Genomic DNA, 27896 nt, shown 5'->3' with positions numbered 1-27896 from the left:
TTTAAATGGGTGTTTCTTCCTTCATGTTTATGCCATGAAGAAAACTTTATTTTATATAAATATTGCATCTTATGTTCTGGATTTTTGTTGCAATATTCAAGGAATCCATTTGCAATAAAAAGGGTTGCATTTCTTGGTGTTACACTGTGCCTATTTTCTTTCTGATTAATTGTATTGGGGTTGTATTTATTTAAAAATTGGGTACATGCTACCAAGTTAAATCTCTTTCCTGATAAAGAAAAGGGTATTTCTTGCATGTATGCTCCAATGTTGCTCTGATTTTATCCAGAGTGTGTAATGCCTAAGAAAAAAATCCTGAAGTCCTGAAGTTTCTTTTGAAATATCCTCCCTAGAATATTATCTCAAAAATTAAACCTGAATATTTCTTCATACAATCCAAAAATAAGTTAAGAAAAATAAACACACTTTTAGAATCTAAGTGTAAGAAAAATTCTGAAATCAAAACATTTCTACTTCTGCCTTTGTATCATTTATCTACACTGCAATACTCCTGCTTTTAACATATACCCTTCTAGCTCCCAAATGTGTTTTCCATCTTTCTGCAATGTTCTTCACCTGAGGTTATGGTGATTTGGTCAGCCTAAATGTGTGGCTCCCACTGTGTGCGGCCTCTCACTGCTGTGTATGAACAGTGTCACCAGTGACAGCTGTCTCCTTTGGCTGTTGCATGTTGGTGGTGCCAGCAGAATGCTGCCTTGCTCTGCACGGGTCCAGTCTTCCTCAGTGAGATCAGTGTTGTGCAATGAGCAGTGCTAATCTTCCTTATTTTCTTTAGCCTGGCCAGTTATTTACTCTTTGCCACTCATAGCCAATCAGTCAGGATTGTCTTGAATGCCCTTAGCTTTCAAATATGGATCATGGTTGAGTGTTCCTGTAAACTTTTCAAAAGCCAATAGCAACACCAGGAGTGTTTGTGTAAAGAAATGGAGTTGTTCCCAACCTGCTGTTACTGTGGGGAAGAGGCTTACACACCTACACTAACTCTCTGTTTCTGATTGCAGCCAGAAGAGCTGAGAGAAATAATAGAGAAGACAAGGGAGATGGAACAGAACAATGGCCACTACTTTGATACAGCAATTGTGAATTCTGATCTTGATAAGGCGTATCAAGAGTTACTTCGGTTAATAAATAAGCTCGACACAGAACCCCAGTGGGTGCCCTCCACCTGGCTACGATGAGAGCAGTTCCAAGGGACAAATGGACTTCAATCTAGTTACCTTTCCAAGCAGATCATGTGTAGGTCTGCCCAGTTCTAGTAAAAATGCATGTGAGCTCTAGACCTCAGCGGCAGCACCCTTTGCCAGTGAAATTGCGTGTTACTGAAAAATACGCTGACCAGCTTGTGAGCCAGTTTAACTGATCTAAAGATTGTCCAGGTTTCCTTTCTCTGTGGTCTAGAAATGGAGACCATATCAGTACTAAATTCTAAAGCTTTAGATAGATTTTTTTCCTAGCAACTACTTTTATACATAAATCCACTTTTTTAACTTAGGATCACCCTTAGGACAAAGATTTTAAGTGTGTTTGTGTGTATATGTATATATATAGTCCATGCTGTCACATAGTTATAAATATGAATGTTATTTAACACTTAACTTAATGAGTTTGTGGGACATGATGCTAGTTCAGGAGCGTAATTCTGCAGATCATTGGGCAGAGGAATAATCTACACATGAAAAAATGTGTCAATAAGAAACCTCTCGTGTTCAAAAAATACACAAAATGAAGATGCTGCTCTGGTCTGGAGCTGCCCTGTGAGGCTTGAGTTAATATTTTAATTCTCAAACATTCCACTTTCTAATAGCACTGTATTGAAAAATGTTTATAATGTAAATATTTTGATCCTTGTGTCTTTTTAGTCAGACTTTTAAAATCAGATTTGACTGCACCGTAATTTTAGGTCCAATCAAAGATGACTATTATATTGAACTTTTAGATGTGATATTTTTACGGTATTTTCTTTAAAACATATCAACTGATTGGAGCTGCTGTTTTTCACAGACTTGTAGAGACAGAAAGGCAGAGGTTATATTTTTGTGAAAATATATAGTTAAAAGACATGCTGCTTGAAAGTCAACTAAAATTCTCATGTTTTATAACAGAATACTGACTAATACAGACTGATTTGCTGAACATTGGAAGACACTGGGGTTTTTTAATCTCTGGAAACGGTTCATGTTGTGGCTGTTGGACTAATGGACAACTAACTGGAATTAAAATAGCTGAATGTAGCTACTGTGTTATGAGTATTGTAATTCACTAGCCAACTTACTGCCCTGCATTTGCTCAGTACTGCAGTGAAAATATGTATAAAACACTGGTAACTGACTGAGAAGTCACAAGAAAGGGGAATATTTTTAATGGTTAAAACAAAAAACATGAAATAAGGGAACAAAAGGTAAGGTCTGTATCCTGATGCATTCTGCAAAGCAGGTGGGAACATCTCTGCATCCTCAGATGATTCTGGCTGTGAAGGTTTAACGGCTGTGGCTGTGCATCTGCAGTGGGGCTGTTGTTACTGACACTAAATGAATAGTAGTATCTTGGCTGGTCTGGGTAGCACAAAGAACCTTAACTGTGAATATCTCTTTTAGCCATAGAGTTTCTTTGTTCCTACAGGTAAAACACTGGAGTTATGTCAATGTGTAGGTCACTCCTGTCTAATTTTGAAGGATAAAAAAGCAGTTACTGTTTTCCATTCTGTCTTGCATATATTCTTTCTTAAAATGTTAGTAGAACAAATTCACACCCATAGTTAAAGAGCTGAAAGTATAGAGCAGATATAAAGAAATTGTCAGATAACTGTCCTAGGTACTGAACTAATAATCAGTACATTTTTATGTTGAAAATTTGAAGTATAGAGTGCATTCCTGTCTTGCTAGAAAGCAAAATTATTTGCTGGTTTAATTAATATATAGGGCTGAAAAGCAGTTAAGCAATTAGTGGGGATAAGTAATGATGCTTCAGAAAGAAAATGGGGTGAAACTTGAGTATCTTAGTTCAAGTTAGCATTAGAAATAATACTGTGCTACTGTTGGCCTAAGGGCTGGATATTCAAAATTGTGGCTTTTTGCCTCACATTGCAGGCATGTTCTCAGTTTCATCCATAGCTTATGACAACAACAGTGTTCAGGTGTATGGGAAAAACTGTATTGATTCTACCCTTTTTAAAGAAAGATTATTGTAAATGCATTAGGCTTTTGGGTATTGAATGTTTCTGGACAAGGTGGAAAGCAGTAAAACATGTTGAGTAAGGTTAACCTAGCTCAGCTGTGTAGGTGCTGCCAAAATTCTGCCAGTCACAATCAGCTCAAGGTGGCTGCTGAACCCCCTTAGGTATTCAGTGTTTTTAGACAGCATCAGTCTCAGCAAATCATGCCATTAATGTTATTTCATTCATGTTTGTCTCCCCAGTTTTCCTGAAATGGTGTACAGAATCTGTTTTTATACAAATGAGCTTTTGAATGTAGACTTAAAGCATATTGCTTGAAGTTGAGCTCTACTCCTAATTCCTGAGGCACACAGAACTCACTGACATCCATAGAGAGGTGCTATGATAGCTTTTAACCAGTGTTAGCTTTGTCTCCCTCCTGCTGAAAAGAAGAGCTTGAGCAGCACTGAAATATGTACCTGGCTGTCCATCTGCTGCCAGCTTGGACCTGGAACTACCTTGTGTAAGAAATCATTCTGTCTTGTTTAATGAAGAATGTGTGCTAGTTCCCTCGAGAATAACAGAAAATACATAGACATCACTGGTAGAACTCTTCAGCCTTATCCCAGGCATTGTTGTGAGCTGTATCAGACTGAAATGAGGGTATTTGCATTTTTACCAGTCCTGATTTAATTAAAAATAAATCTTAAATGAATTGCATAAAGAATTTTTGAATGTAATTAAATGTAACTTTTAAAAATATTAGATGGGGGGTTCCATGCCTTAAATAATTAAAGTAACTTTATTGAGACCTGTGGTTAGCCCCACATTTTACTTTTTTACATATATCTGCACTCTCTATTTTGAGACATCACGAACTGCACACTAATGTAAAAATGTAAAATATTTCTAGATTTAAAATAAATCACTGTACAATTTTACTTCCTGTAGCGGATCTTGAGAGTCTTCTTTCTGCCACTTGGCTGAATGTGTGAAACATGCTGTGACGCATCAGTGCCCTGCAGGATGTTCTGTGTACCTTCTGACACCATCCATCCTGTGGGAGAGGCAACAGGTCTGCAGAGCTCCAGTGTCTCTCTTTCAAGCTGGATCTCTATCTTACAACAGAATATGGACCTACCAATCAGCTCTGCTGTCTACAGCTACACAAGAGAAAAGAAATGGCCTTATTATTCATACAATTCTAAAATGATTTTTTAAAGGTGTTCACTTATTCCTTGCAGTTACCCTGTATCTGCAGTTAAGTGTCATGTTTAAAACAAGATGCTTACCTTGAATAGACTAGACTTGTAGTACTGGAAACTATGACCCAGCATTAGTTCTGGGGCATGTGTTCAGTTTGCTGATTGCAAACCAGTGTCTTCAAGAAAAAGAACACAACCAATGTGTTCAAGGAATAGCTGGACATGGTTGTGGACTGACAAGGTGGTGATCGGTCAAAGCTTGGACTCGGTGATCTTCAAGGTCTTTTACAACCTAAATGATTCTGTGCTTCTGTCTTTAGGAAAACAGCTCTTCAAACTGAGCAGGGTTTAGTGACAGCCTGCTGGTCAGCCACTCTCCTGGACTCCACTCATCAACCTTGGACTTGAGAATTGCAGGAAGGATGGACTGCTGTGCATTCAACCCTGCTTTGCTTGCCAGCCTACTGAAGCAATGAAGATTTGGAGCAACATGTAGCTAGATGATTTTTTCTATGTGCTTTTGGCAGGAGGGAGCCACTTCTCCATAGTTACTTATTTAAAGCACTAAAGATTACGAAATGTGGGCACAGGCTGTAAGAGATGTATTCTGTATGGTTTCCATGTCAGGGAGAAAGGGTGAAGCAGAGGTTTTATTTTGAAATCAACACAACAAGCTTTTAAGATTCATCTTCTAGCAACTCGAGCCAGACACCAGGTATTGTAGCAGTTAAAATTTACACTTGTTTCTAGCACAGACAGTACACAAGTTGGCAGAACCTCTAATTAAAACCGTAGATATTTTAGGCCAATGGTAACAATCGTGCAACAAAAATATATCACAGAAGACTGTGGATTTCATAAACAGGTTAGAAAACTAGAGTTTCCTTTACAGGGATTTGACTTCAGCAGTGCCAATACTGGATCTAAGCAACTTGAACGTTACTGGTTCAGCAGCAAAGATCATATGCATCTTCCTCCCTAAGTAACATTTTTCTCTGCTTGTACTAGGAAGGGGAGCAATTAGATGAATCTGATTAGGCAAATCCAGAGCCATCCTTCAAAAAAAAAATACAGCTATCAACAGTCATTCCTACTAAGTGAAGAAACAGGCTGAACACGGACTAGAAGGCTTTCCTTATAGTAAAGCATCTGACCCATTTCTGCCTTCCCTCCTATGCTGTAGTCAAGTTCCCAGATTTCTAATCTCCCAGGAGAAATCCACAATCCATTCAACTCAAGACTTGGACACCAAATGAGAAGCCACATAAGTATCTTGGAGGCAACATGTCTTGAATTATATTGCAACTGGACATTCTGTATTTTGGGTCCCCTGCTCCCAGCAACTGTGCAGGGTTACTCGAAGAGAAGGTCTTCATCCTTCTCTTCTGCTAAGAGATTGGCTGGCTCACTTTCCTCACCAGCAGCCCTCCGCAGCTCCCGTTCTTGATCAGACTTTTCTTTCAAGACTTTTTTCTTTTCCTGGATCTTTTTAAGCCTGTGAAGAGAAATGTAGCTTTATCTGTGAAGCAAATATGTTTTCATAACAGGTTAGTAGCTATACCATACAACTTCAACTTGATAAAGCTACCTGGAAAAGTTCCACAGGAAACGAAAATTCTCTAACAAATACCAAATTTGGCAAAATGGCAAAAATAAAAGGCTTTTATTGCTAGCTGCTGCAATTGAAAAACTTAACCAAACTATAAATTATATTCTTGACCCTAAACACTGCATTATGCTATTCTGCTTGTATTTAATCAAGTTCATTCCTCTTTCATTCATTTCAGATTTGACAGTTTTGTTCCAGGTGGCCCAGAACATTGACTGTATTGGCAAAGGTGTTGTTAAAGCAGAATACCTCAGGGTACTGTATCACATCATTCCCTCCGGAAGAACAATGACAGCTATGTACAAATTAATGGAAGGGATTCATTTATAACTTTCAGACAAGTAATTGGTGAGTGCTCTGGAAACTCCATGTGCAGGAAGAATGAGATCATGTTTAACAATGTTTGCTTCTACATTTGGTGAACAGTTCTATTAACTCCCTTCTGAGGAATGGTCTATGTTAAGAAGAGACCAGTCTAGTCTTTTGACTAGTCTTTTACCTGTAGAATTCCTCTCGTTCTCGTTCATCCAGTTCTGTGATGATATAAGAAAGAGTACGCTCGATCCTGGGAATAATCACTAAAAAAAATGTAAGGAAAGTGGGACTGCTGTTATATTAGCCAGGAAGTATCTACTATATTGCACAGATGTTGTTTGATGTCAATCTAGTAATTCTTTTGGCTAGGGGAAATCTATGTCTTTCATGGAATATCATACTATTTCCTGATGGACAAGTACACAAAATATAAAAAACTCCTGACAAGCAGGCAAATTTGAATTAAAACTATGTTCTTCCATCACATTGTTTCAGAAACTTTAGTATAGCACCTTTACTCAGAATTATCCATTTAAAAAGGCCATCATGAAAATACTCAAATACAACACAATCACAAAACAAAAGATAAGAGACTAAACACACCTTTAACACCAAACTGCACAAGCTCTGTGTCAGAATCATTTGTTGAAAGAAGAAACCTGTTACCAGCACTACCAAAATTATTTGGAAGGTTGCAGAGGAAACCTGTTCTAGGTCATATTCTCAGTGATAAGCTGCAGTTAAGGCCTGTATGTTCAAAGAAACCAGTCTATGAAAAACTGCTGAAAAGGATAATTTGGAAACATGGACTGAAATACATTACTGTATACATGCAAAAGTTATTAAATCCAGGACATCAAAATTCAGAAGGCAACTTGAAACAGTCAAAGCACTCTGGACATTGCAGCAAAAGGAAGCACAGCCAATGCTGGGATTGTAACAGTACTTAAGAAATGGCAAGAAGCAAATTTACAAACAAGAACATAAAGAACAAAGAATTGAGATCAAAGAAAAATACCAGGTTATTGACATAAGGACTGTTCCATCCAAAATGAAGAAGTCACCAGCCTCTCCACTGGGAACCACCATTACAGTTTTAAAGTTCATTAGAGTGATTTAACTATATTTTAGTTGTTTGAAGTTTATTATGCTAGCTATTGGAACATCTTAACACATAGAAACATCATATCTTTTGCTTCTAGTCAACAGGCTTCACCAGTTAAGTCAAAGTCACTAGAAGGGACTGTAGAATGTTTGTAAAACTTTTGTCCTGTAGGTTCAGAATACAATTTCCCGATTACTTTCTCATGTTTCCCTATTCATTTATCTCTGTGTCCTCCAGTCCATTCCACTGGGCTTTTAATTTTTTCCTTTCTTGCAATATGCCTAATTGTAATGCTTTTTAGAAAGCATTCTTGAACTGGTGAGAAATTCTAACAAGAAAGAATGGCTTCATTGACCCTGCTCCTCATCTTACACAGAAACAGAAAAATGTCATGCATCCCAAATGGAAAAATACTCACCATGTTCAATTGCATTCACACGTCTGTTCGTTATTTTAATGGCTTCATCCAAAGTAATAAAGGATGTCTGATGGAATGGGATTAAATAGTTAATATATAACAAGACAAATTCAACATTTCCATCAATTCTGTACACAAAACCAAAGAGCACTTGAAAGCCAAGTCTATAATGTAGCTTTACAAGCTATGTTCTTGATAGAAGTAGAATGTTTTCTACTAATGTCACTAGCATGCAGCATACTGCACATTAGCAGTTACAAATACCAACTCTCCCAAAAAGTTTCTTCTGAGCATGAAAGAATAAGGATTTCTCTGAAGCAGTAATATGGCTAAAAAAGGTTTGCAACTTTATACAGCACTGGGACTATATTAAACTACAACTACTGAGAGATGATACTTTCATTTTAGAAAAGTGAGAAACCAATGATCTGTTCTTTTTTAACTCTCACCAACCTGTAATGAGGCCAGTTCCACTAGCAGCTCCACAGCTTTGGCATAGTTCCTCTTCAGCTTAGCCAGCTGTTCTCCACCTCGGGCCAAGCCAGTCAGCTCATAGCCTGAAAAAAACCAATAATTGTTACTATTGCTATTATAGTGTTTCCTTACTAGATAAAAATTAATACTTTACACACTATAGGGATATAAAGAGCTTATCAAGTGAGAAGCTAAAGCCTTTGCCCATTAACAAATTGTCTTTTTAGTGGTTTATGTTGTGCATGTCTCTAGTAACACTCTGAAGTCTCAAAATCTGGAAATACAAGTCTTCTCCTCACCTGAAGAACTCACTGATTTTGGAAAGCAGAATCTTTTAGAAGTTCCTAATAATCCCTCCATGTCACAGGAGCAGGCAAAGCATCAAAGGAAGTAAGTACCCTTATGCCTGGGATGTAAACTGACTTACCATTAAGACATGACAATATTTCTGTGTGAGCATGGAATGGCTCTAAGTACATAAAGACAGAAAACACTTGGGTTGTACTTACTGTCCCCTCCTTCCTGGTAATGCTCAAAAACTGGCAAGGTTACACCTGACAAGAGCGAAGAAAAATGCATGTAAGAGACATAAAGGGTTACAGATTTAAGAAGTACAGCTCACTTTTACCCCATTTGCTTCTGGTTACGTAATGGCAGAAGCTTTGTTTACAAAATATTCCTACATAGCTTGGAATAATTACGTCATGCTGGTTCTGACGTTTAATATGAAACTTCAGAATTGTGTTGAGTTTGCAGAGATCAAGACTCATGAAACATTCAGGGAAGTATTCTGGTTCATTCCGTTTTATTATGTTTAGTACTATGTTCTCTTTGCTTAAGGAATATTTCAATCATTCAATCCTGATTTATCTGTCTTGTTTTCTTTATAGACAATTGTGTGGATAGACAATTGCTTGAAATTTATTTAATTTGGGGCTTAACTCCTGATCTGTTTTCCAGTAAAGCTCTATGGAAGTTATACTTTGTCCAGAAATTCAGAAATTGGACTGCAGTTTACACACATTCATTTTATTTTATGAGAGGTAAGTAACCAAATATAAAAATCATAAGCTGTATGTGAAAAAACAACAATTGTTCCTACAGATAGATAAGAAAAAAAGGAGACAGCATTTAGATACATTCCTGCCTATTTCCAAGTCTCCTCCCACAATTCCCTTATGAGTTGAAGTACTCATGGCCTGGAGTCACCTGCTACATTGTCTTTTTTAGCTCTGATCTTGACTTGCGCTTTGTTCACATTTTGGATCACAGTGGTACTGTAAGGAAGAAAACACAGATCCTAATCAGAAAAATTGAAGTGGTTCATTAACTCATCATTATATACAAGACGAATGAGTTATCAAATAGCTGCAAGGACCTGGAAAGTGTTGTCAGCTCAGTTCTCCTTGCAATTCATTGCAAAGTATTCAAAGCCAACACAGAAGCTTTGAAAGAAACAGGTTTCCAGCAAAGTTTGGAAAAGATGCAGAGTCTATGAAATATAACTTTAAAAATGTCTTAGACCAAATTTACAAAGCATAGCTAAAAAACTAGCCAGTTACCTGGCAAATTATTTTAATAACATTGAGTCTAATCAACCTGTAAGATTTCTTTCACAATGAAAGAGAAGGAATTTCAAGGATTTAAATTCAAACCAAGGCCACAACATTTTGTTCATTTTAGTTTCTAAGTATTTGCTCTTTCAGACCATTAATGAGTTTATTCACCCACTACCATGTTAACAAACTTGGACTTGTACAACAATTCATCTTGAAGCATTCCAAAGTAACTTAAGGTCTTCCAAGAACAGGTCACTACAGCTAACTCCTCTGCTGAAGTCCAGTTTACTTACAGGGTGGAATCTGACTTGTTTATGGCTAAACACAGTGACTAGTTAGGACAGGAAACAGCACTATATCCAAATGAAAGGGCAAAAAGACTTTTCTTCTATTGTGTCTGATCACTTGGCTCTTCCCCATTAGTTGGAAGTACCATCAGCTGAATCTTAAACACTTCCCCATGCACACCTGAATGAATTACACAAACACCCTAGACAAAACTGTAATTTATTAAAATACAATTAAAGTATCCTGCTGGAAGAAAAGGATGTGTTTCCTATCTTGCATACAGCCCTCTCTAGCCCTAGTGAGACAAAGGTCAGCAAGGCAGGAGATAAGAACAACTAGTAAAATCACTGTGTGACTTACTGGCAGAAAAGAGCACACATTACATCTATCCCTCAAATTCACAAGAAAGACCAAATTAACAAATTGTCCAATACTCTGATATAAATTCTCGCTTCCCTACGTTTTTGATTCCAAGCTACAAAAAGCAACACCTTCTCAAACCAAGGACAAAAAATTTTGGTAATGTTCCCACTTGGTTTAGCTTCCAACAGATTTTTCATCATGCAAGTTCTCTCTCTCCTGCCTTTACATAACAGAATTTAGTTCACCCCCTCCACTGTCATCTTTTTTTAGGTGCCTTTAAGAATTTACCTTTATTCCCAAAAGAGAAAATAATAATTTGTTGATAACTCTTTCCCATAGGTAGGATATGCTCATGGAAGCCCAGCAATCCTCACCTGAAATCTCCTGCTGTGAACTTTGCCTCAGCAAGTGAAAAGGCAGCTTCTCTCATCACCTCACCCATCAGCATCTTCGTCTGTTTAAAAAAAAAAGCAGCAAATACAAAGCACATTGTTACTCCTTTTCCAGGATAAATAACTAGCCGTATAAGGAGAAGAAATCGAAGAGAGTGAGAAAGTCCTATATGCATAGCTTACTCTCAAACTGGAAATAGTAATTCTCAAGTGACTGGCAAAAAAAAAATTCAGCTGTTTCACATGGTAGAACTCACAAAAAAAGCAAAAGATCTGTCTTAATCATGAAATTCTATTACATGGGGGTTAAATAACAACAATAAAGTGGCTCAGTAGGAAAATACTCATTTCACATTGTATGGAATACTATGAGACAGCTGAAGCTGATTTTCAACATACAAATGTTTACAGCTTTGTGAAGCTACACTCTCCTCCCACTCTGTTTTTTCCCAATGTTTACAGCTTTGTAGCCCTTGTAGCTAAAAACTATTGAAAAAGCCAGCCTGTGTGTGTTAGACAATCTATACGTAGCTATGACAGATGATGGGAGCTTCTCTACAGCATGGCAACAAAGGACCACTGCTAACCATGGACACTGCAGCAGCTGCAACTAAAACAGTGCAACTAAACCTATCTGATATGGCTGACCAGAACAACACATAGTAGGCTCTACTGACTACCTCAGATTTGTCATCTATGTTACAAAGGAAGAAGCAGGACTCTGTTTCTTCCTAAAGGAACAAGTCCCATCTGAACAGAACTTCTGCTTGCTAGTGTACCTAGTCATGCAGGAAACATTATAAATGTGCAGTATTCCCTCAAGCCAGATAAAGCAATAAAAATGGGACTACAGAACATTTTAACACCAATCCTGAAGTATTTGGCAGCATCATGATAGGGAACTTGGGACACAAAAGAAAGCAAAGGCTAAGACTGTTTGGAAAGAGGTGAAGAATATTAACTCTTCAAGTTTCTGTATCACTGCAGCCAAAAAAACATAATTCTGCTCATGCCTACTCAGTAGTCTCACTTACAAAAAACAGGTTAGCCAGAAAGTCGTCCTATATTCCAGCTTATCTAATGAAGTTAGGAGGACAGGAATGCATAACAGACATAATAGTAAAGTGACCCAAACAAAGGAAAATTCTAATTTACCTACCTCAATAATTTTCTTAAGGATCTGCCTGAATCGAAGTGTCAAAGCATCAGATTTTTTCTTCAGGAGGTTACGACCTGTTTGGGCTCCTTTCAAACGAGCCTTCATGATGGTCTGAGCCCTGGTAAGCAGAGGAATAAAGAAAAAACGTCCTGCATCATCTGAAGGGATTAGGAAAAAACTTACGTGAAAGTAAAACATTGCAGTAAAACAAGATGGCCACTTCAGGACAGAATTGTAGATTCCCATTTAAAATCAAGGGAATTTATATTTCTCTCCATCATTATTGAGAACTACAAAGTTATTAATTATGAAGTCAAAGCTCATGGAAAATTGACAAGACATCTTTCAGTGCTTCTATAATAGGAAATAAAAGTTTTCATTTTTCTTCATGACTTAGAAGTACCAGAGATCAAACTACTCCAAATATCCGCTGTCACTGTGACACTGGTATTGCTTTTAAGTTCTTTTACTGCCATGTCATCTTGTCAAAATCAGACAAAGCAAATTCCTCATGTGGTCACAACAGTTGATGCCATGTTCTGATTTTACAGAGCAAGAAGATGCAGCAGTTGTACATTCTGGTTTTCCTTAGCTTCATATGCTGCATGGGAGATTTACAAGCTGTCAAAGACAATCAAAAGCAGCAACAATTTAAAAGGGCTATTAGTGAGTTAGCTGTAGCTTTCACCTTTAAATCCAGTAGCACACGTATAGGTTTCTTGTATGAAATTAGGAACTGTACAGCTTTCTACATTTAGCCACTGTGCACAAAGGACACTGCTTAAGCCAAGTTCCTACACACTTCCTCTCTGACCTTGGAAAAAGTAAGTATAATTAAGATTCTATCTACACAGTGGAATCCATTACTGGCCACATCAACTGGCATGTGACAAGAATGGCTCGATTAACATCTACCAAATATGTATAACTGAAAACCATGAATACTTTATGAATGTTTATGATTTTAAAAAAATCAGAGAGTAGAAAGGCAACTTTACTTTCCCAACAAGCAGGTGTCTGTCATCACCTTGAACTGACTTGTCTGCTCTGTTCACCACCTGCCAGAGACTGGCTGGCCTTCTAGTTCAAGCAAGATCTCACTGGCTCTGAGAGTGCAATAAACAATGTCTTGTTTACTCTCAAGGAAACCAAGCAGTTCTGGAATTGAAGATATCCAGCACAGAAGAGGCTCATACCAGCAAGCCACTTTATAACAATAAAAAAACCTCCAAACCAACATAAAAAGTAAACCTTGTGAAATCGTCTTCTGTCAGTTAAGAAAATTAATTGTTGCAGACACAGGACATCTTTATTTTGCCATTCTAACTTATATTCCTTTGGGAACAGCACCCACATTATTGTCTGTCACCTCATTCGAAAATGGGCTTGTAAATATTAGGCCTTTGTACATGACCACCCTCACGCCACAGTGACACATCACCTCACAAAACCAGATACCTTTCAAAAATGATTGAAGTGTCCTCTCCTTGGACACCTAAACTGAATGAAAAAAAGCACTACCAAAGAGCAGGAGTGAGACCAGATGACTTAGTGTATGCAGTCATTCATTTCTGTGTATGCAACAGTTTATTTCTAAACTAAATTTCAAAATAGAACATTTACCATGTAATGTATTAATCTCTCCATATGAACTGTTACTTTATATGTCCTGAGCTCATACAGAGTGAATAATTATTATTTTATGTTTGAGGTTTTCTGTCTTACAAGGCATTCTTTTTATTATAAAGATTATGTGAAGGCAACCCACTTTCATGCAAGAAGATTTGAAACAGCCTTTCACCTTCAGCAAAGTCTGTCTGTCCTGGAGGGTTCCGAAGAGAAACTGAACAGTGTTACTAAACCAGCAATTTTATTCAATTGTTTGTGTTAGTTCCAATGTTGGCAGCTTTCTAAGCCTTCTCAGGAGACATCTGATTTCATGACAAATAGTTTGCTGTCTGGAGCTGGAAAATAACCTGACTGTCCACTACACTGAGAGCACTTTACTTCCTTAACGCTTTATGGCCAACCTCTCGTGAAGCAGTATCCTCTGTTGCAAAATTAAGGGAAGCTGTGGTTCCGTTTGTCACTTTTTCCTACACATACATTCTAAAAATTATTCTTTTTTAAGTAAGGTTTGCGTATTCACATTATTTTAAACATCACACCCGGCATCTCGGTGCCGGGGGCCCTGCCACGGCCCTCTGAGGACGGACAGAGCTGATGTGGAGCCTGGAAGCAGAATGTGAAGTTAAGGACCAGCGGCCCTCAGCGGCTCCCCCACAGCACCGGGGGAGCCCCGCTCGCCGGCGCAGCACAACCGGCGGAACGACTCGGAGCGCCGAGCCCCGATGAGGAGCCCTGAGCGCCCCGAGAGCCGCCACTCCCGCCGCCGCGGGCACGGCACGGAGCCCCCGCGCTCCCCCCTCGGCGTTATCCCGACCCGTCCCGGCGGACACTCACATCCGCGAGGGGAAGATCTCGATGCGGTCCTTGGCCGACATGGCTGCGGCGGGGCCGGCTCGGGCTGTCGCCGCTGTCACCGGCGGGGCCGGCTCGGGCTGTCGCCGCTGTCACCGCCGGGGCCCGCACCGGCTGTCGCCGCCGCCGTCACGTGACCCGGCCCCGCCCCCGCGCGAGGCGGTGCCCGCGCGCCGGGGTTTGAACCCGGATGCCCGCGTGGCGCCGCTTGTGGTCACGTGTCCCCCGGGGCCGACAGGAGGAGACGCGATTGGCTGAGGCCGCAGCTCCGGCCGCCCGCCGCCAGGGGGCGCTAGAGGGGAGCGCGGCCCCTCTCTCCGCGGCGTCTCCGCGCCTGCGCAGTGGGGCGGCAGCGGCCGGGCGCACGCGGCGGCGCCAGTGGGGCCAGCGCGGGACTGTGGGGCGCGAGCGCAGCGCGGGACCCCCTGGGCCGCAGCCAGGTACCGCCGCGCGCCCCAGCTCGCGCCCCGGCTCCTCCCGGGCGGCGCGCGGGGCCCGGCCCGGCGTGACGGCACCGGCACCCGGAGCTCGGCAACCGCGGGGCCGCCCTCCCCGGGCCTCCCGCCGGCGCCGCGCCGCGAGATGGGCTTTGCCCGGCCCCCTCCGGTGCGGCGGCGGTCGTGGGGCAGCGCCCGTGCCGGCGGCGCAGGTCGCGACGGGCTCGCTTTCCGCAGACGTTGTGCGGCCGTGAGGGCCTCGTCTGAGGCGTGTCCAGCCTCTGGAAAAGATGAATTCTAGCTTGGGCGCGGTGGGCGTAGTGTCGCTCCTGGGGACCTTCCCCAGAAGGCCGAAATGAAAACCTTGTGACTGTGGGAGAGGAGTGAAGGGCTGCGTGAGCAGAGCGGTGTTTGTCCGCTCCTGCTCGCCGTGGCTCGAGTCTGTCGCTTTGCAGTGCAGCTTTCTCGTATACCCCATAAGTACCGGCAGGATTGAGCAGAGCTGCATGGAGTGGGCTGGAAAACCGAGCTGTAAAGTTTTCCTTTTTAACCTTTGAGTTCTTTGTTCAGCTTCAGCTTAGACAAAGTTACACAAAACCTTCAGAGTGTTTTTATAATGTTTTGCTAGTTTGTATTTCCTTTACAAGTTAAGAATGGAAATAAGAGTGGACATGGCCTTCTGAATTGTGTAGACGTGTACGTAGCATTTGGCATTACCTTCCTACTCTGATTTTAAATTTTCTTAAAGCTAGGAAGCATTAGCAGTGCTGTACAGATCATGACTAAAACTTAAAAATGGTGACTAAAGTCTTCTGAAGGAGTGATGCATTTAACTTGGCATCTTGGACTCCTGCTGCTGTAGAAAATTTTCTGTGTGAAACTTCAAGGCATAGACAACTGAACTAATCTAGTTACATGTTTAAGAGCATATGGATTCATTGTCAGAACAATAAAGCAGTTTAAGCATTTCTTCTTACCGCCACCTGATTATGAAATGTTCCTTTTGCCCTTTTTTGATTTTGAATGTATAAGGAAGGAATTCTGGTTTTTTCATGTGATTTGGTTGGGCTTTTTCCCCTCCAGATCAGCAGTCTGTTGGGGGGCACTTTTTTTGCCCTTTCAGTAGTTCAGGCCAGGCTAGTTCTATTCTGATTAATGCCTTTGCTTTCTTTGCTGACAGTTTCCCTCTGGAGCAGGTCTTGCAGGATTGCTCTGAACACGTAGTGCTGAGTTTAAAAGTCATATGGAGTCTGCTTCTCCTCAGTACTACAGAAGCTTCCATCTGCCTCTTCTTTTCTTAGCCTCACATGCTGTCTTATTATGTGCATGCAAAATCCTTCATGAGCACTTCATGCTTCTCTCCTACGTCCTCCTGCTCTTACAGTCCAGCTGATGATCATTGAGAGTCCCTCCCAACTCAGCATATTCTGTGAATCTGTGAGAATCTTACACACCCTCATGACTTTAGGTGGGTGTGAGGTGTGCAGTGCCACCTTTCCAGCGCTTGAAGAAGCCTTTCCAGTGTGCTGTGTGTGACAGGTGAAGTGGGTGATGACGTCTGGGTAGCAAAGCTTTTCCTACATTAATGCAAAAAAATAGCATCTTAGGAAATGGTTGTGGTAATAGTACTTGAAATACAAGTTAATTCATTATTTAATTTCTATTAAAACCTAAGCACAATCTTATCCTAATTGCTACTTTTTCTGCCTCTGTTCCTCTCTATCATCCCCAGTCCTTGCTGGTTTCTTGCCATGTTTGTAGGAGGAGGCAGTGATGTACTGTGAAATAAAACCTTTGGTTTTTCTGCTCAAATTCCAGAATGCCAGGACTAAGCTGTAGGTTCTACCAACATAAATTCCCCGAGGTGGAGGATGTGGTGATGGTCAACGTTCGCTCCATTGCTGAAATGGGAGCCTATGTCAGCCTGCTGGAGTACAACAACATCGAAGGCATGATCCTCCTCAGTGAGCTGTCCAGGAGGCGCATCCGCTCCATAAACAAACTCATCCGCATCGGCAGGAACGAGTGCGTCGTGGTCATAAGGGTCGACAAAGAGAAAGGTATCTGGGCATGTGCTGGGCTCTGTCAAAACTGAATTTGTAGACAGAAATGCAGATAAACTAAGCAGTGTTTGTGGGTTTTGTCAGGGCTACTTTTTTTTGTGCATTGAAATAAAATAGACCATCACTGACCATACCTATGATCATTCTTTGTTCCTCTGTGTCCTTTGGGAATTGGGTTAATGAAAGTAAATCACATCAGTAAAGATTTAAGTAGGTCCTCACCAGATCAGTCCCTGAACTATAGTGAAGTGGAATTTTCTTTTGATAGCTATGTAGATTTTCTAAGTCAACTGAAGGGAAGGATCATTTGCTGTAGAAGTAAAAATCTAGATGCTAAGCATTTAGTGCTTACCATCCATCCTGTTTGTTAACCTTGTTGATAAAGGTTACAAGTACATAATCATTGTGAATTCTGTAGGGTACACATTAGAATTGTACAGGCAGTTTTGGTTTTTCCTGTCTTTTGAACATGTGAACGTTTGAAGGTTTTTTAAATGTCATTTTTATTGAGAACATTTCAGATTTTGATAATGCTGTTCCACGCAATCTCTAAAATCTCTATCCAGCTATACAGAAATAATAAACACTGAGCGCATCTCCTAGAAATGTTACTGTTGCTATGACGTTTTTCAAGATATGTGCTTTTCTAGAATACTTCTGAAATTTCCGATAACTCTGAGAATAAGTAATGAATGACAGGATAAGGAAAAGCAGAGATGAAATAGGGGCAAGAATAAACTTACTGCAGATAAATCTGAAGTGAAATAAATTTCCAAACATCTCTAATGAAATTATACTTTTAGAAATTAATCTTGTTTTCATATTAACAGAGAAACACATGTGGAATTCATCTAGTGGTCTTTTATTGAACTTATTGGAGTTTGTGAGAAATAGGTGGAGGCCTTTTATAATTTAGAAGAGAGTTCAAAAGAAATTTATTTGTGGGCATTTCTTTCAGGCCGAGTCTGTTTTATTAGGAAACTGTTCAGAGCTAAAGTGATGAGGTGCCAGCCTTGAATTAAATTGTGTTGAGCACTAAAAAAATATGCATTACATTTGCTTCTTTGTATGCTGGAATAATTTTTTTCCCCAAACTGTGTACAGAAACATAAAAATAGATCACTAGTTTCTGAGATAAAATGTGCTACTCTGGGTATTTACAGTTGAAAGAATTTTGAATCCTAATTTGGATCATAATTTGCTTAAATTCATCAAGGTTTGGTCTTGTTTCTCTCTGTAGGAAAATATCAGGATACTGTAGGCAGGGGGCAAATCCTGAGCCAGAGTGTTTGTTCTTGAGTTTCTCTTGAAGGAGTCAGACTTAGATTGCACAGTGGCTGACATTTTTAAAATCATCTTCCCCAACAGGTTATATTGATTTGTCAAAAAGAAGAGTTTCTCCAGAGGAGGCAATCAAATGTGAAGACAAATTCACAAAATCAAAGACTGTAAGTTGCCTTTCTGTATTTAGGCCCTGTGTATTTCCAGCTTCTTTCTTGAGCACCCAAAATTCACAGACATAAGATAAAAAGTAAAGCATTCAGGTGTTAGGCATACTGTGATTCTCATTTATCTCTGCAAAGATACATAACCAGCTTATGTGTCCATGAGTGTTACGTGGTAAGCTGCTTATTAAATAATAGATCAAGAAAGGTGTCAGTTAAGAACTTATAATGTAAATGGGTATATTTAAATGATCAGAAATCCAAAAGTATGTGCAGGTTTAGCACACTATGGGCAACTTTTTATTGAAAAAATGTGCTGGTAGTTTCAGGCTCCCATCCTTACTGCTGTGTGGTCTTAACACTTCCAAGTAGAAATTTTTGTCTGCTTTCAGTATTTGGTTTGGGGTTTTTACCAGTCCATTGTTGCAGGTTTACAGCATCCTTCGCCACGTTGCTGAAGTCTTGGAGTACACTAAGGATGAGCAGCTGGAGAGCCTGTTCCAGAGAACTGCCTGGGTGTTTGATGACAAGTACAAAAGACCTGGCTATGGTGCTTATGATGCATTCAAGCACGCAGTCTCGTAAGGACTTCTGTGCTTCTAGGGGCTTATTTCAAATTACAGACAAGTATTTCCTAAATAGATCTGTCACCATGTTCTTTTGGCTTGTATCATTTGGTTTCTTTCCCAGAATCAGTATGAAGAATATAGTGGTCAAGTAAATCTAGTAAATTTTGACATCAGTCCAATAGAGGAAGAACCACTGGTCTTCATTTGTCTATCAGAACTTGCCTGGTTTTAGCCCCAGACAGATTTTATCAGAAATACCTAGCTTTATGTCTGAAGGCATTTCTACTCAAAGCTGATTGTCACTCTTCCACTTTTGTCTTTTTTTAAATGCAACAAGCTGACTTGTTACTTATCTCCACTTCTGAATTTAAGGAACAGGATCATAAACTTAGAAATGGAATTATGAGCAGAAAGAGGTGGAAATTATGATGCTAAGGAAATATGCACTGAGATAGATGGCTTTTATTTTTTAAATGGAGTCTGATATTTTAATTTGCTTTCAGAATCGAAGTATTTGGTTTCCCTCTACAGAATTTGCTGTGAAATTGTTAATCCTAAACTGGATTTCTCAGTGAACATTTCCAGTTTTGCTTTTCACAGCGCCGAGGTGTGTGCGTGATGAACTGGAGCTGAACGCTAGATGGCAGTAATAATGCTGTCAGAAGTGGGGGTGGCTCCAGGAGGCGCGGCACTCGGTAGTGTTTAAGTAGCTGAAAACCAGCTCTGCGCTTTGGGGGAAGAAACAGCTTGTGTCCTCGTTTAGAATTAATGTCTTTGGTTTCATATTGTAATGATTCTTTTCTGGTGATAGCAAATTTACTGCTAAAGGGAAAATCTGGACATACTGCTGTAAAAGGAATTCCAGATCACCCTTAAGTGATACTTAGTTAAACATCTGTATAACAGAATTTTTTTTTTAAAAACCACCTCTAGTTACACTGGCTGATTTAGCTTCAGCTGTATACTCATGAAAACTCCTGAGCACAGGCCTTTTGTTGCTCACTTGCTATTCAGTTTGGAGCACAAACTTCTGAAGTTGTCTGTTCTCAAAATATCTTTCCATCAGTAATGCCTTAAGATTTCTGACTCTGGTCTGCAAATTTTATTTGTTCCTGTTGTGCTCCTACATAAATGTATAGCAGTTGAGTAGAACAATGTGGATATTGCTGCCTTCCTGGTTTTGCTGGAGTACTGTGTGAAGTTTAGAATTCTCACTAAGAATCAGAATTTGTATATACCATAAATCACTTCTGCCATACAGGTTCATATTTTGATCTCTAAAACCTGTCATGTTTCTGGGTTCTGTTTGCTTGTTTGGCCCTTCTACTATTTAGCATACAAAAACATGAAAGTTGGTGTTTTATTAGCAGCAGAGACCAACCTCTAGTATTACCTCTGGCTTTTGGGCCATTTTATTTCATGTTTGCCTGCTGGTAGTATTGTAGGTGATCTGGTGTTTTTTTCAGAAAACTGACTTTATGTCTCTGCAGAACAGGAGGTGTTTTTGTGAGGAACTTTTTGGTTCTGTTCTCTATTTCAGATATATTTGGGGTAAATTTAATACAGCAATAGAAAATTGATGCCACTTCTTTAAAAGAGAACTGCTAACTTATGTTGGTAAACAGCAGAGGAGTTTGCTTCTGTGATCTCTGAGTTTGAAACTATGAGCTTGGGATTTAAAAAGCCTTTATCCTTGCTTTAGCTGAGAATGCAGCCAGCAGATAAATGTCTGTCTGTGATGCAGATACTCTTTAAAAAAGTACCAAATAACATAGAATGAATGTGGGTTACTTTGTAGAATGATAAATATCTTGTGTTTCAATGAAATATTAAAATAATTTTAAAACTCCAGATTCATCATGGATTTGCTTTTATGTGGTATGAGTTTATCTTCACTTTGGAGGAAATATAAAAATATCAAGAAGCTGGATAGTTGTCACATTCCATTTATCTCATATAGAGGGAGCAGGCGAAAAGTCATTCCTTTAAAAAGAAATTTTAAATAATTCAGATTATTCCTTCCAGGAACAAATTGAGTAAACTGCTGTGTTTACCAGTAGAGAATGCTTTGAAAATTGATGTGTTCATTTTCTTGCAGTGTTTCAATGGGATCTTAAGAAATTTCCCTGTTTTCTTTGCCTACTAGATATCTAGGATTGTTTGCAAGAAATAGAAATAGTACCAGAAGTTGATGTTGTGTTGTATTCCTCTTCAGTATAAGTTCTGTAACATTGCTTTGCTTGGCTCAGAGACCCTGCAATCCTGGATAGCCTGGATCTGACAGAGGAAGAGAGGCGTGTGTTGATTGACAATATTAACAGACGTCTGACTCCACAGGCAGTCAAAATCCGAGCTGGTGAGTTCTTCCCACGTGCTCCTTGAACCTGTCTTGATGCTTAGGCTGAGATAGTGTATCTTGTTGCAAACCATAAACTCAGTTAAAACTAATGGTTCATAATGCTGAGATTTGAATGGAGCTGTTCAGAATTAAGACACCTTAATCAAGGATTGCTTTCAAATTGCCTGTGTGGGTTCTATCCCAAAGTGCAAGGTGGTTTGGCTTTTATTTTTCCTCCCGAAGTGCAGATTCCTTGGAACACGGACTGGTTGTCATGATAGATAATGTGGTCTGTCATATTGCATTGGCACATAATGAAACTAAATATTTTATAGTTATTACTGCATCTACAATATTCTTTTTCATTATTCAGAGCTTTAAATTCATTGATTCCGTGACAGGATAATTGATGTCTGTCAGCCTAGCTACAGCATGCACCTCAGTCACTTGTTCATAAACATGTGAAAATAGTATTTCTAACGGGTTGATTGCAAACCATTCAGTAGAATATATCAGCTCAAGCCTAGCACATCTCTAATCTGTGAGCTAGTTTGTCTCTTACTAATTTAGTGTGGGCAGAAAAAGCACATGACTGCATGACTTCAGAAGACATACTTCAAAACTGTAAATCTGGCTCTACAGAACAGCCTAAAGGCACACTTGCCATTGAACAGATAGTGTAGCCAAATCACATTTTTAACTAGATTGAGAAATTGCCTCTGCTCTGCAAGTCTATATTGAAGAGCATTAACAATTGCTGAATACTATGGTGAGAAGAGATAAGCCTTTTCCACTCTGAAATCAAGAAGAGAGTACAAAAAGTAAGGTAATGTAAAATTCCTCTACCTATTGCTTTAGACTGCCAGGAGTTAACAGAGTTCAGAAATTTGATTTAATTGCCATGAAGAGTGCATTTATTAACATGAATAGCACTTCATCACTTTTGAAAATAAAGTTGAAGAGCATGTCTTCTTTACTTCCTTCAAGCTGCCTATTTAGTTCTGATGGTCTAAGTCATTAATTTTGTCATCAGCACAAGTGTAGAATCTTGCCATTGGCTTCTCTTCTCATCGTGAGGCTGACTGGGATCTTCCTCTGTGAATTTGTTCCTGATAGATCAGAATTAGCAGGTTTTTGTGAGTCACCTGGAAACGAAACTACCTTCTTTGTGTAGCTTACTCTTGTGCCATTGCTATGCAGGTCAAGAAGTCTTTGTCTTTGCACTGACGGTCAGGGTATTACAAATATCAGCAGTATTAGTTTATGCCTTGGTTTTCAAATACCTACAAAAGGCTATAACCTAACCATATGTTAACCTTATAAAAATGTATTCTAATGCTCCTCAAGTGATGCCTCTGTGCCTCTGTTGTAATTGTTGATGGAATTCCATAACTTTGTGGATGTGCTCCTTTTCACATTTCACTTTTCCTGATGTTGCATTTTCCCTGGTATTTATTGCTTTTATATCTTCATCTCCCCATGTGAAGTACATAATTATTGGTGTTGTATTTGTTGGATGAGAAGTGAGTGAATATGAGTGTATAATTTTGTATCCTAGCTTTTCAAAGCACAAGGTAAAATGTTGCATTGTCTAAAGAATTTAAAAATACTCTTACTTCAACTTAGAAGTCAAGCAAATGTAATGCCTTCCTCAGATTTGGGAGCTACTGAGGCTCTCATTGTGGATAAACATTGGTTGCTAAAAAGATTTGTTAAAGCTTAAGTTAAGCTTTAAATATTTTGCAGCTCTTGGTAATGGTAAAATTTTATTATTTGTATTTCTCTGTCATAGATATTGAGGTGGCCTGTTATGGTTATGAAGGCATAGATGCAGTAAAAGAAGCTTTGAGAGCAGGCTTGAACTGTTCCACGGAGAACATGCCCATCAAAGTGAGTGTCAGTCTTAATAATGGAATCAAAGGCAAAGTTTTCTGATGCCCTCAGGGACCAGTGGTGTGCAGTTGCTCTGCCCCATCAAGCCATGTGCCTGATTTCCAGTTCTTCTCCAGCAGAGCTGTAACACACTCCTTCAGCCATGTCCTGGCAGTCCTTCCTGTGCTTGTGCAGTGCCTTTCAGAGTTTGGGAAGCTGTATTTATTCTGTTCAATTTATTAAAGTCTAATATTGCCACAGAACATACCCACTGTTCCTTTATGCAGTCTTAACTAGGGAGCAATAAATTTTATTTTCAGGTATAAGATTGTGTAAGAAAAGGAAAGTTTGCTCCACTGACATTTGAGTGTTGGTAGAATCACTACTGTACCCAGGCCTAGTTTTTCTTCTCCAACAGTTTTTGCATGTTAAGTGAACTACTGAGTAAGTGTTTTTAAAAAAAGTTGGAAGTACTTTCTCCTTTGAAAATTACTTTTTATAATGGTCTCTTGTAACAAAAGAAATAGTTTACTTATTCAGTCATCATAAAAAAAAGAAAACATATGTGTTTTATTGCTTTTAATTTTTGGTCTAACTAGACATAATATCTTTTCCTTTGTTACTAAGTTTGCTTTTTTCCCCAATCTTTACAATGTGGTAGATTAATTTGATAGCCCCTCCTCGTTATGTGATGACTACTACTACACTGGAGAGAACTGAAGGACTGTCTGTTCTGAATCAAGCCATGGCTGTAATTAAGGAAAAAATTGAGGAGAAGAGAGGAGTCTTTAATGTGCAGATGGAGGTAAGAACAAATGACATTCTAAAATACAACTTTCTTCCTTGGAATATTTCTAAAGTAGAGCAAGATCAGTAGTGCTACAAGAAATCTGAGCAGGAGGTTGTTAAGTTATTAAAAAAATAGAAAAATCAGGACCTCTGTGTTCGTGAAATAAACAAATGGCCAGAAAATCTCATTTTCCTGGGTTTTATTGTGTGACTTCAGGACGTATTTTATCTCTTGCTCTTTATGTAGAATCAGAGTCTACAAATGATGTGACCTTTCTTTATGACAGTTTTCCATGTGTTCTGGTTTGGTTTTTTTCAGCCTAAGGTGGTCACTGACACAGATGAGACTGAGCTTGCAAGGCAGTTGGAAAGACTGGAGAGAGAAAATGCTGAAGTGGACGGGGATGATGATGCCGAGGAAATGGAAGCCAAAACAGAAGATTAAATGTTCTGGGATACTTAGAAGAGAGACCATATGAAAAAATTAGAAACCCCATTGCAAACACTCTGGACTAAATTATTCCAGTATTGAAAACTTCAAAAGCAGATACATGAAGTGTTTTCCTGTTTTAAAAAGACCAAAATGTAAAAAGGCTCTTCTAAATAACATTTGGTGCAGCAACTTACACAAATTGATCCCTTTGGAAGGAAGGTGCCTAGTCAAATTCAAGACCCAGATCTGGCCAGATGGAGTTTGCAGCCCCATACTTAACACTTCCATACATAACAATTCCTAATTGGTGATTACAGCTCAGTGCATCTGTTCATGATCTTTCCTGGGAGCAGCAAAACCAAGCAAGTGGAACAGTTCTATCCAGAATGTATTTGAGCAAGTATTCAATAAATTTCTGGGCTATGTAACTCCAAGGTTTTGGGTTTTTTCCTCTTCTTCTGTCACATGACCTAGAGTGGTGTGAATATAAAACCTGGAACAGTATGATCAATGGGTGACTTCTCTTTAACATTGAAAGGGCTTTCTTTTGTTTGCTTTAAATTAAGCTGAGAATGAGTGGAACAAAATGTTTTACATTAATGTTTTCCTTGCAAGTTTGTTGGTGCAGACATGTTTAAATTAGCATTTCCTTTGTTTATCATCTGCATTTAGGGACCGAGAACTTGAAAACTTTTAAAATAGCTTGTTTCCATTCCAATAAGCATAGCTAATAAATGAAAAACTACTTATAGTTGCACTTTGCTCTGATGGGTGACTATAGCAGGAGCTTTAATGAACTTACATAGTTCAAAATGGGCAGCCACTGTCTGTGAGCTCACTGCAACTTGACCTTCAGTTCTGCCTACCCTGTATCCCATTTACATTGAACTGAGATACTCACTCTAAAAAAAACCTTTTTATCTTCTCTGAAGAAGAGAAACAAGATGTGTTTTCTAAACTGGAGTTAAAAAAAAGAATTTTCATTTCCTGTTTTCCTTGTCAGTGGGAATTGAGGGGAAATAGTTGTGCTTTTTAAGTAATCTTTCCAACTTGCAAGATTTCTAAATGTGTTGCTATTTTTTTTGTCATTGCCGTGTCCCATACTGCCCATTTTTTTTCTTAATATTTTGTTACGCTAGAGGGAAAATGCATGAAGAATGAGGCCTTGAGCCTTAACTAGACATTCTTATAATTGCCATGGTACAAACTATTTGCTTGCTACGTGGTGTTGCCACAAAAGGCTTTCTAAAAGGGCATACATATTGCAGTGTGTTGCTCTTCCATGGTGGGGTATCAGAGAAGTTCATGTGTACCCAAACCTGATAGTAAAGCAAAGCCAAAAAAGGTAAATAACTTTCAGTCTTTGCAGATTGTTCAGAAATACTTGAATGCAAATTCACAAAATGAAGAAAAAATATTTTTTAATCATTTTCTCAAATTGTCTTTTCAGCAGCTGTGTGTGACAGCTTTCCAACTGTGCCCATTCACTAAAATAGTGATTTAACTTCTGTTGAACACAATAGGTGGGTACTTGGAGTAAAGAACAAAGTATTTTAAAACCATCACCCTGTGATCTCCATGCCATAATAATTCTGTAAAGGAAGAAGGACTGATAAGTGAGCCATGCATGCTGCAAGGAAGGAAGGACTGCCATGAAGGGATTATAATTAGTATAATCTGTGAGAGCTGTTTTGCTGTGTTAATTGGTGAGCATTGTTTCTGTCAGTAACTTAGCAGTTTGTTAAATTTCTACAGTAGCTACCAGAGCATTTTTTAATTAGAGCTGGAATGTGCTGATGGGTAAAAGTCTGAGTCTTGAGTTCTGGGTGCCTGAAAAAAATGACCAAGATGGTGAGGATGATATCAAAGCAGGTTCAGATAAATGCATTCCAATCTCCTGTTATCCTGGCAGGATAAAACCCAGGTTCTCCCAATTTATTCTCTTGAGCATATTTCAACCAAGAATAAATAAAAGACACGAGACAACCTGGTAGATCCTTCTCATGCATTGCAGGAGCAGGGAGGAGGAGGTATAAGATGCATGTTTTGGAGGCCTGTTAGTGAGGGAGTACTGGGGACTTGCTGTGCTCCACCACTTAAAGATCTCAAGGAGCTGCTGAGCTGATGCCTTGTGTCTTAACCTGGCTCTTTCTCCATTTGTGAAACTGCCTTTGCTTACCAAGTGCTTAAAATTTGTGAATGCATTTGTGAATGTCTCTGTTGAGTTGCTAAATCCAGGCAGCACATTCCTGCTGCTCATTAGCTGCTGTGCTGTTTGCACAATTGTAATCACAAGGCCAACACCTCCACTTGCACCTAACATAGTCAGTGGAAGGGAAGGGGACAGGAATACCTGTGACACGGCTCAGCCTGATGTGTTCATTGCAAGGATCTCTGTTTGACTTTCCTACCTCAGTTTGATTTTCTAAGATTGACAGATTGGAAACAGTTTTACTTACAATATCTGGTAAGGACTTAATGCAAAAATCCAACCCAAACGGGTATACTGGCTCAGGTCTGGTAATGCACAGCCCAGTATCCATTTCTAATGAGGGAAAACTGGTTTCTTAAAAAGGGGTTCCCTGCTTCCTTGGGGTTATTGAGGTTTGTCTGGTTTTTAATACAAATTCTTGCTGTTTTCTCTCTGATTTTGGCTCATAGATTTTTTTCTTTAGGTGCAGTGGACCTGATGTGTTCTCTTCATAGCAGAACCTGCGCTTTGATTTTTAAGAGTGTAGAAAATGAAACAACTATTTCCAAATACTTCACCTTTCTACAGTTAACTTTATAATCGCTGTTATGTCAGAATAGTATTGAATGCTTGTTGTCTTTCACTTCTATCTAGAAATGTTTCATCATGCTTCATTTTGATGTGGTTTGTTTTCATAATATTTCATCCCTAATTCACTAAAGGAACTAATTTGGGAGTGCTGCACTGGAGGGCAAAGTCCTGAGGAACTGCTTTGAAAACTGTGGTGTCTGTAGTGCCCCCAGTGTGTGACATGATGATACACGCTGGGCACAGCAGAGCATGGGATGGGGTTTTCCTTTGGGCAGGTTCCCTGAATCAGCTGTGTGAGACTTCTTGAAGGACTGAGTGGGAGGTGCCAGCAGGATTTGCCAGCTGAAACAGCACGGCCTACACTCAGAACTGTGGAGGCTGCTCCTCCCTCTCCTGAATGCCTGAGTACCATTCTGTGGTCTTGAAGGCAACTCTTTCTGGCCATCCCATTCCAAATTCTGTAGCATATAAAGAATTCGGGAGTCACTTCAAAGGCAAGAAAATGTCAAGCACTCAACTGTTCTTTTTTTGTTACAATACTACACTGATGTGGAAAGCACTCTAAAATGGGACCCTATCTGAGGAAATGAGTGCTCTTCTCTGCAGTGAGTTTTAAGGCCCGCAGAAG

At 39.5% G+C, this 27896-nt stretch overlaps 3 protein-coding genes across 5 annotated transcripts in view; 2 read left to right on the top strand and 1 right to left on the bottom strand.

Moving 5' to 3' along the window:
- The window catches only part of MPP5 (membrane palmitoylated protein 5), a 55536-nt gene extending 51172 nt beyond the window's left edge, over positions 1 to 4364 (top strand). For 2 of the 3 annotated variants that reach the window (XM_030948656.1, XM_030948657.1), the window contains one exon: positions 1023 to 1333. In XM_030948656.1, the coding sequence (XP_030804516.1) occupies positions 1023 to 1199 (177 nt within the window). In that variant the 3' untranslated portion in view covers positions 1200 to 1333. Of the gene's footprint in view, positions 1 to 1022 lie in introns of all 3 variants that reach the window. The other variant, XM_030948658.1, reaches the window with a different exon arrangement.
- A 636-nt stretch (positions 4365 to 5000) lies between these two features.
- Positions 5001 to 14680, bottom strand: ATP6V1D (ATPase H+ transporting V1 subunit D). Its single transcript, XM_030948660.1, has 9 exons — positions 14523 to 14680; positions 12060 to 12177; positions 10883 to 10962; positions 9508 to 9575; positions 8808 to 8852; positions 8278 to 8381; positions 7825 to 7891; positions 6486 to 6564; positions 5001 to 5872 (listed from the first exon to the last, which is right to left on the bottom strand). The coding sequence occupies exons 1-9, from the start codon at positions 14561 to 14563 to the stop codon at positions 5731 to 5733; spliced, it is 744 nt and encodes a 247-aa protein (XP_030804520.1). The 5' UTR covers positions 14564 to 14680; the 3' UTR covers positions 5001 to 5730.
- A 187-nt stretch (positions 14681 to 14867) lies between these two features.
- EIF2S1 (eukaryotic translation initiation factor 2 subunit alpha) lies at positions 14868 to 24920 on the top strand. The gene is made up of 8 exons (XM_030949836.1): positions 14868 to 14980; positions 16796 to 17037; positions 18409 to 18488; positions 18915 to 19066; positions 21304 to 21410; positions 23185 to 23282; positions 23926 to 24069; positions 24373 to 24920. The coding sequence occupies exons 2-8, from the start codon at positions 16797 to 16799 to the stop codon at positions 24496 to 24498; spliced, it is 948 nt and encodes a 315-aa protein (XP_030805696.1). The 5' UTR covers positions 14868 to 14980; position 16796; the 3' UTR covers positions 24499 to 24920.
- Positions 24921 to 27896: the final 2976 nt, after the last annotated feature.

Source organism: Camarhynchus parvulus, chromosome 5 (assembly GCF_901933205.1).
Source record: "Camarhynchus parvulus chromosome 5, STF_HiC, whole genome shotgun sequence".
Classification (NCBI taxonomy): Eukaryota; Metazoa; Chordata; class Aves; order Passeriformes; family Thraupidae; genus Camarhynchus; species Camarhynchus parvulus.
Note: the sequence above shows the minus strand (reverse complement) of the source record. Positions and strands in the feature narration are given on the sequence as shown.

Coding starts and splice junctions, on each gene's coding strand:
- ATP6V1D (XM_030948660.1), bottom strand. CDS start 14,563: ATGTCGGCCAAGGACCGCATCGAGATCTTCCCCTCGCGGAT. Junction 8,853..9,507: donor TAAAAAAGACAATGTAGCAG/GTGACTCCAGGC, acceptor CGCTCTTGTCAG/GTGTAACCTTGCCAGTTTTT. Junction 7,892..8,277: donor TGGAACTGGCCTCATTACAG/GTTGGTGAGAGT, acceptor CCATTCCATCAG/ACATCCTTTATTACTTTGGA.
- EIF2S1 (XM_030949836.1), top strand. CDS start 16,797: ATGCCAGGACTAAGCTGTAGGTTCTACCAACATAAATTCCCCGAGGTG. Junction 23,283..23,925: donor CGGAGAACATGCCCATCAAA/GTGAGTGTCAGT, acceptor ACAATGTGGTAG/ATTAATTTGATAGCCCCTCC. Junction 24,070..24,372: donor TCTTTAATGTGCAGATGGAG/GTAAGAACAAAT, acceptor GGTTTTTTTCAG/CCTAAGGTGGTCACTGACAC.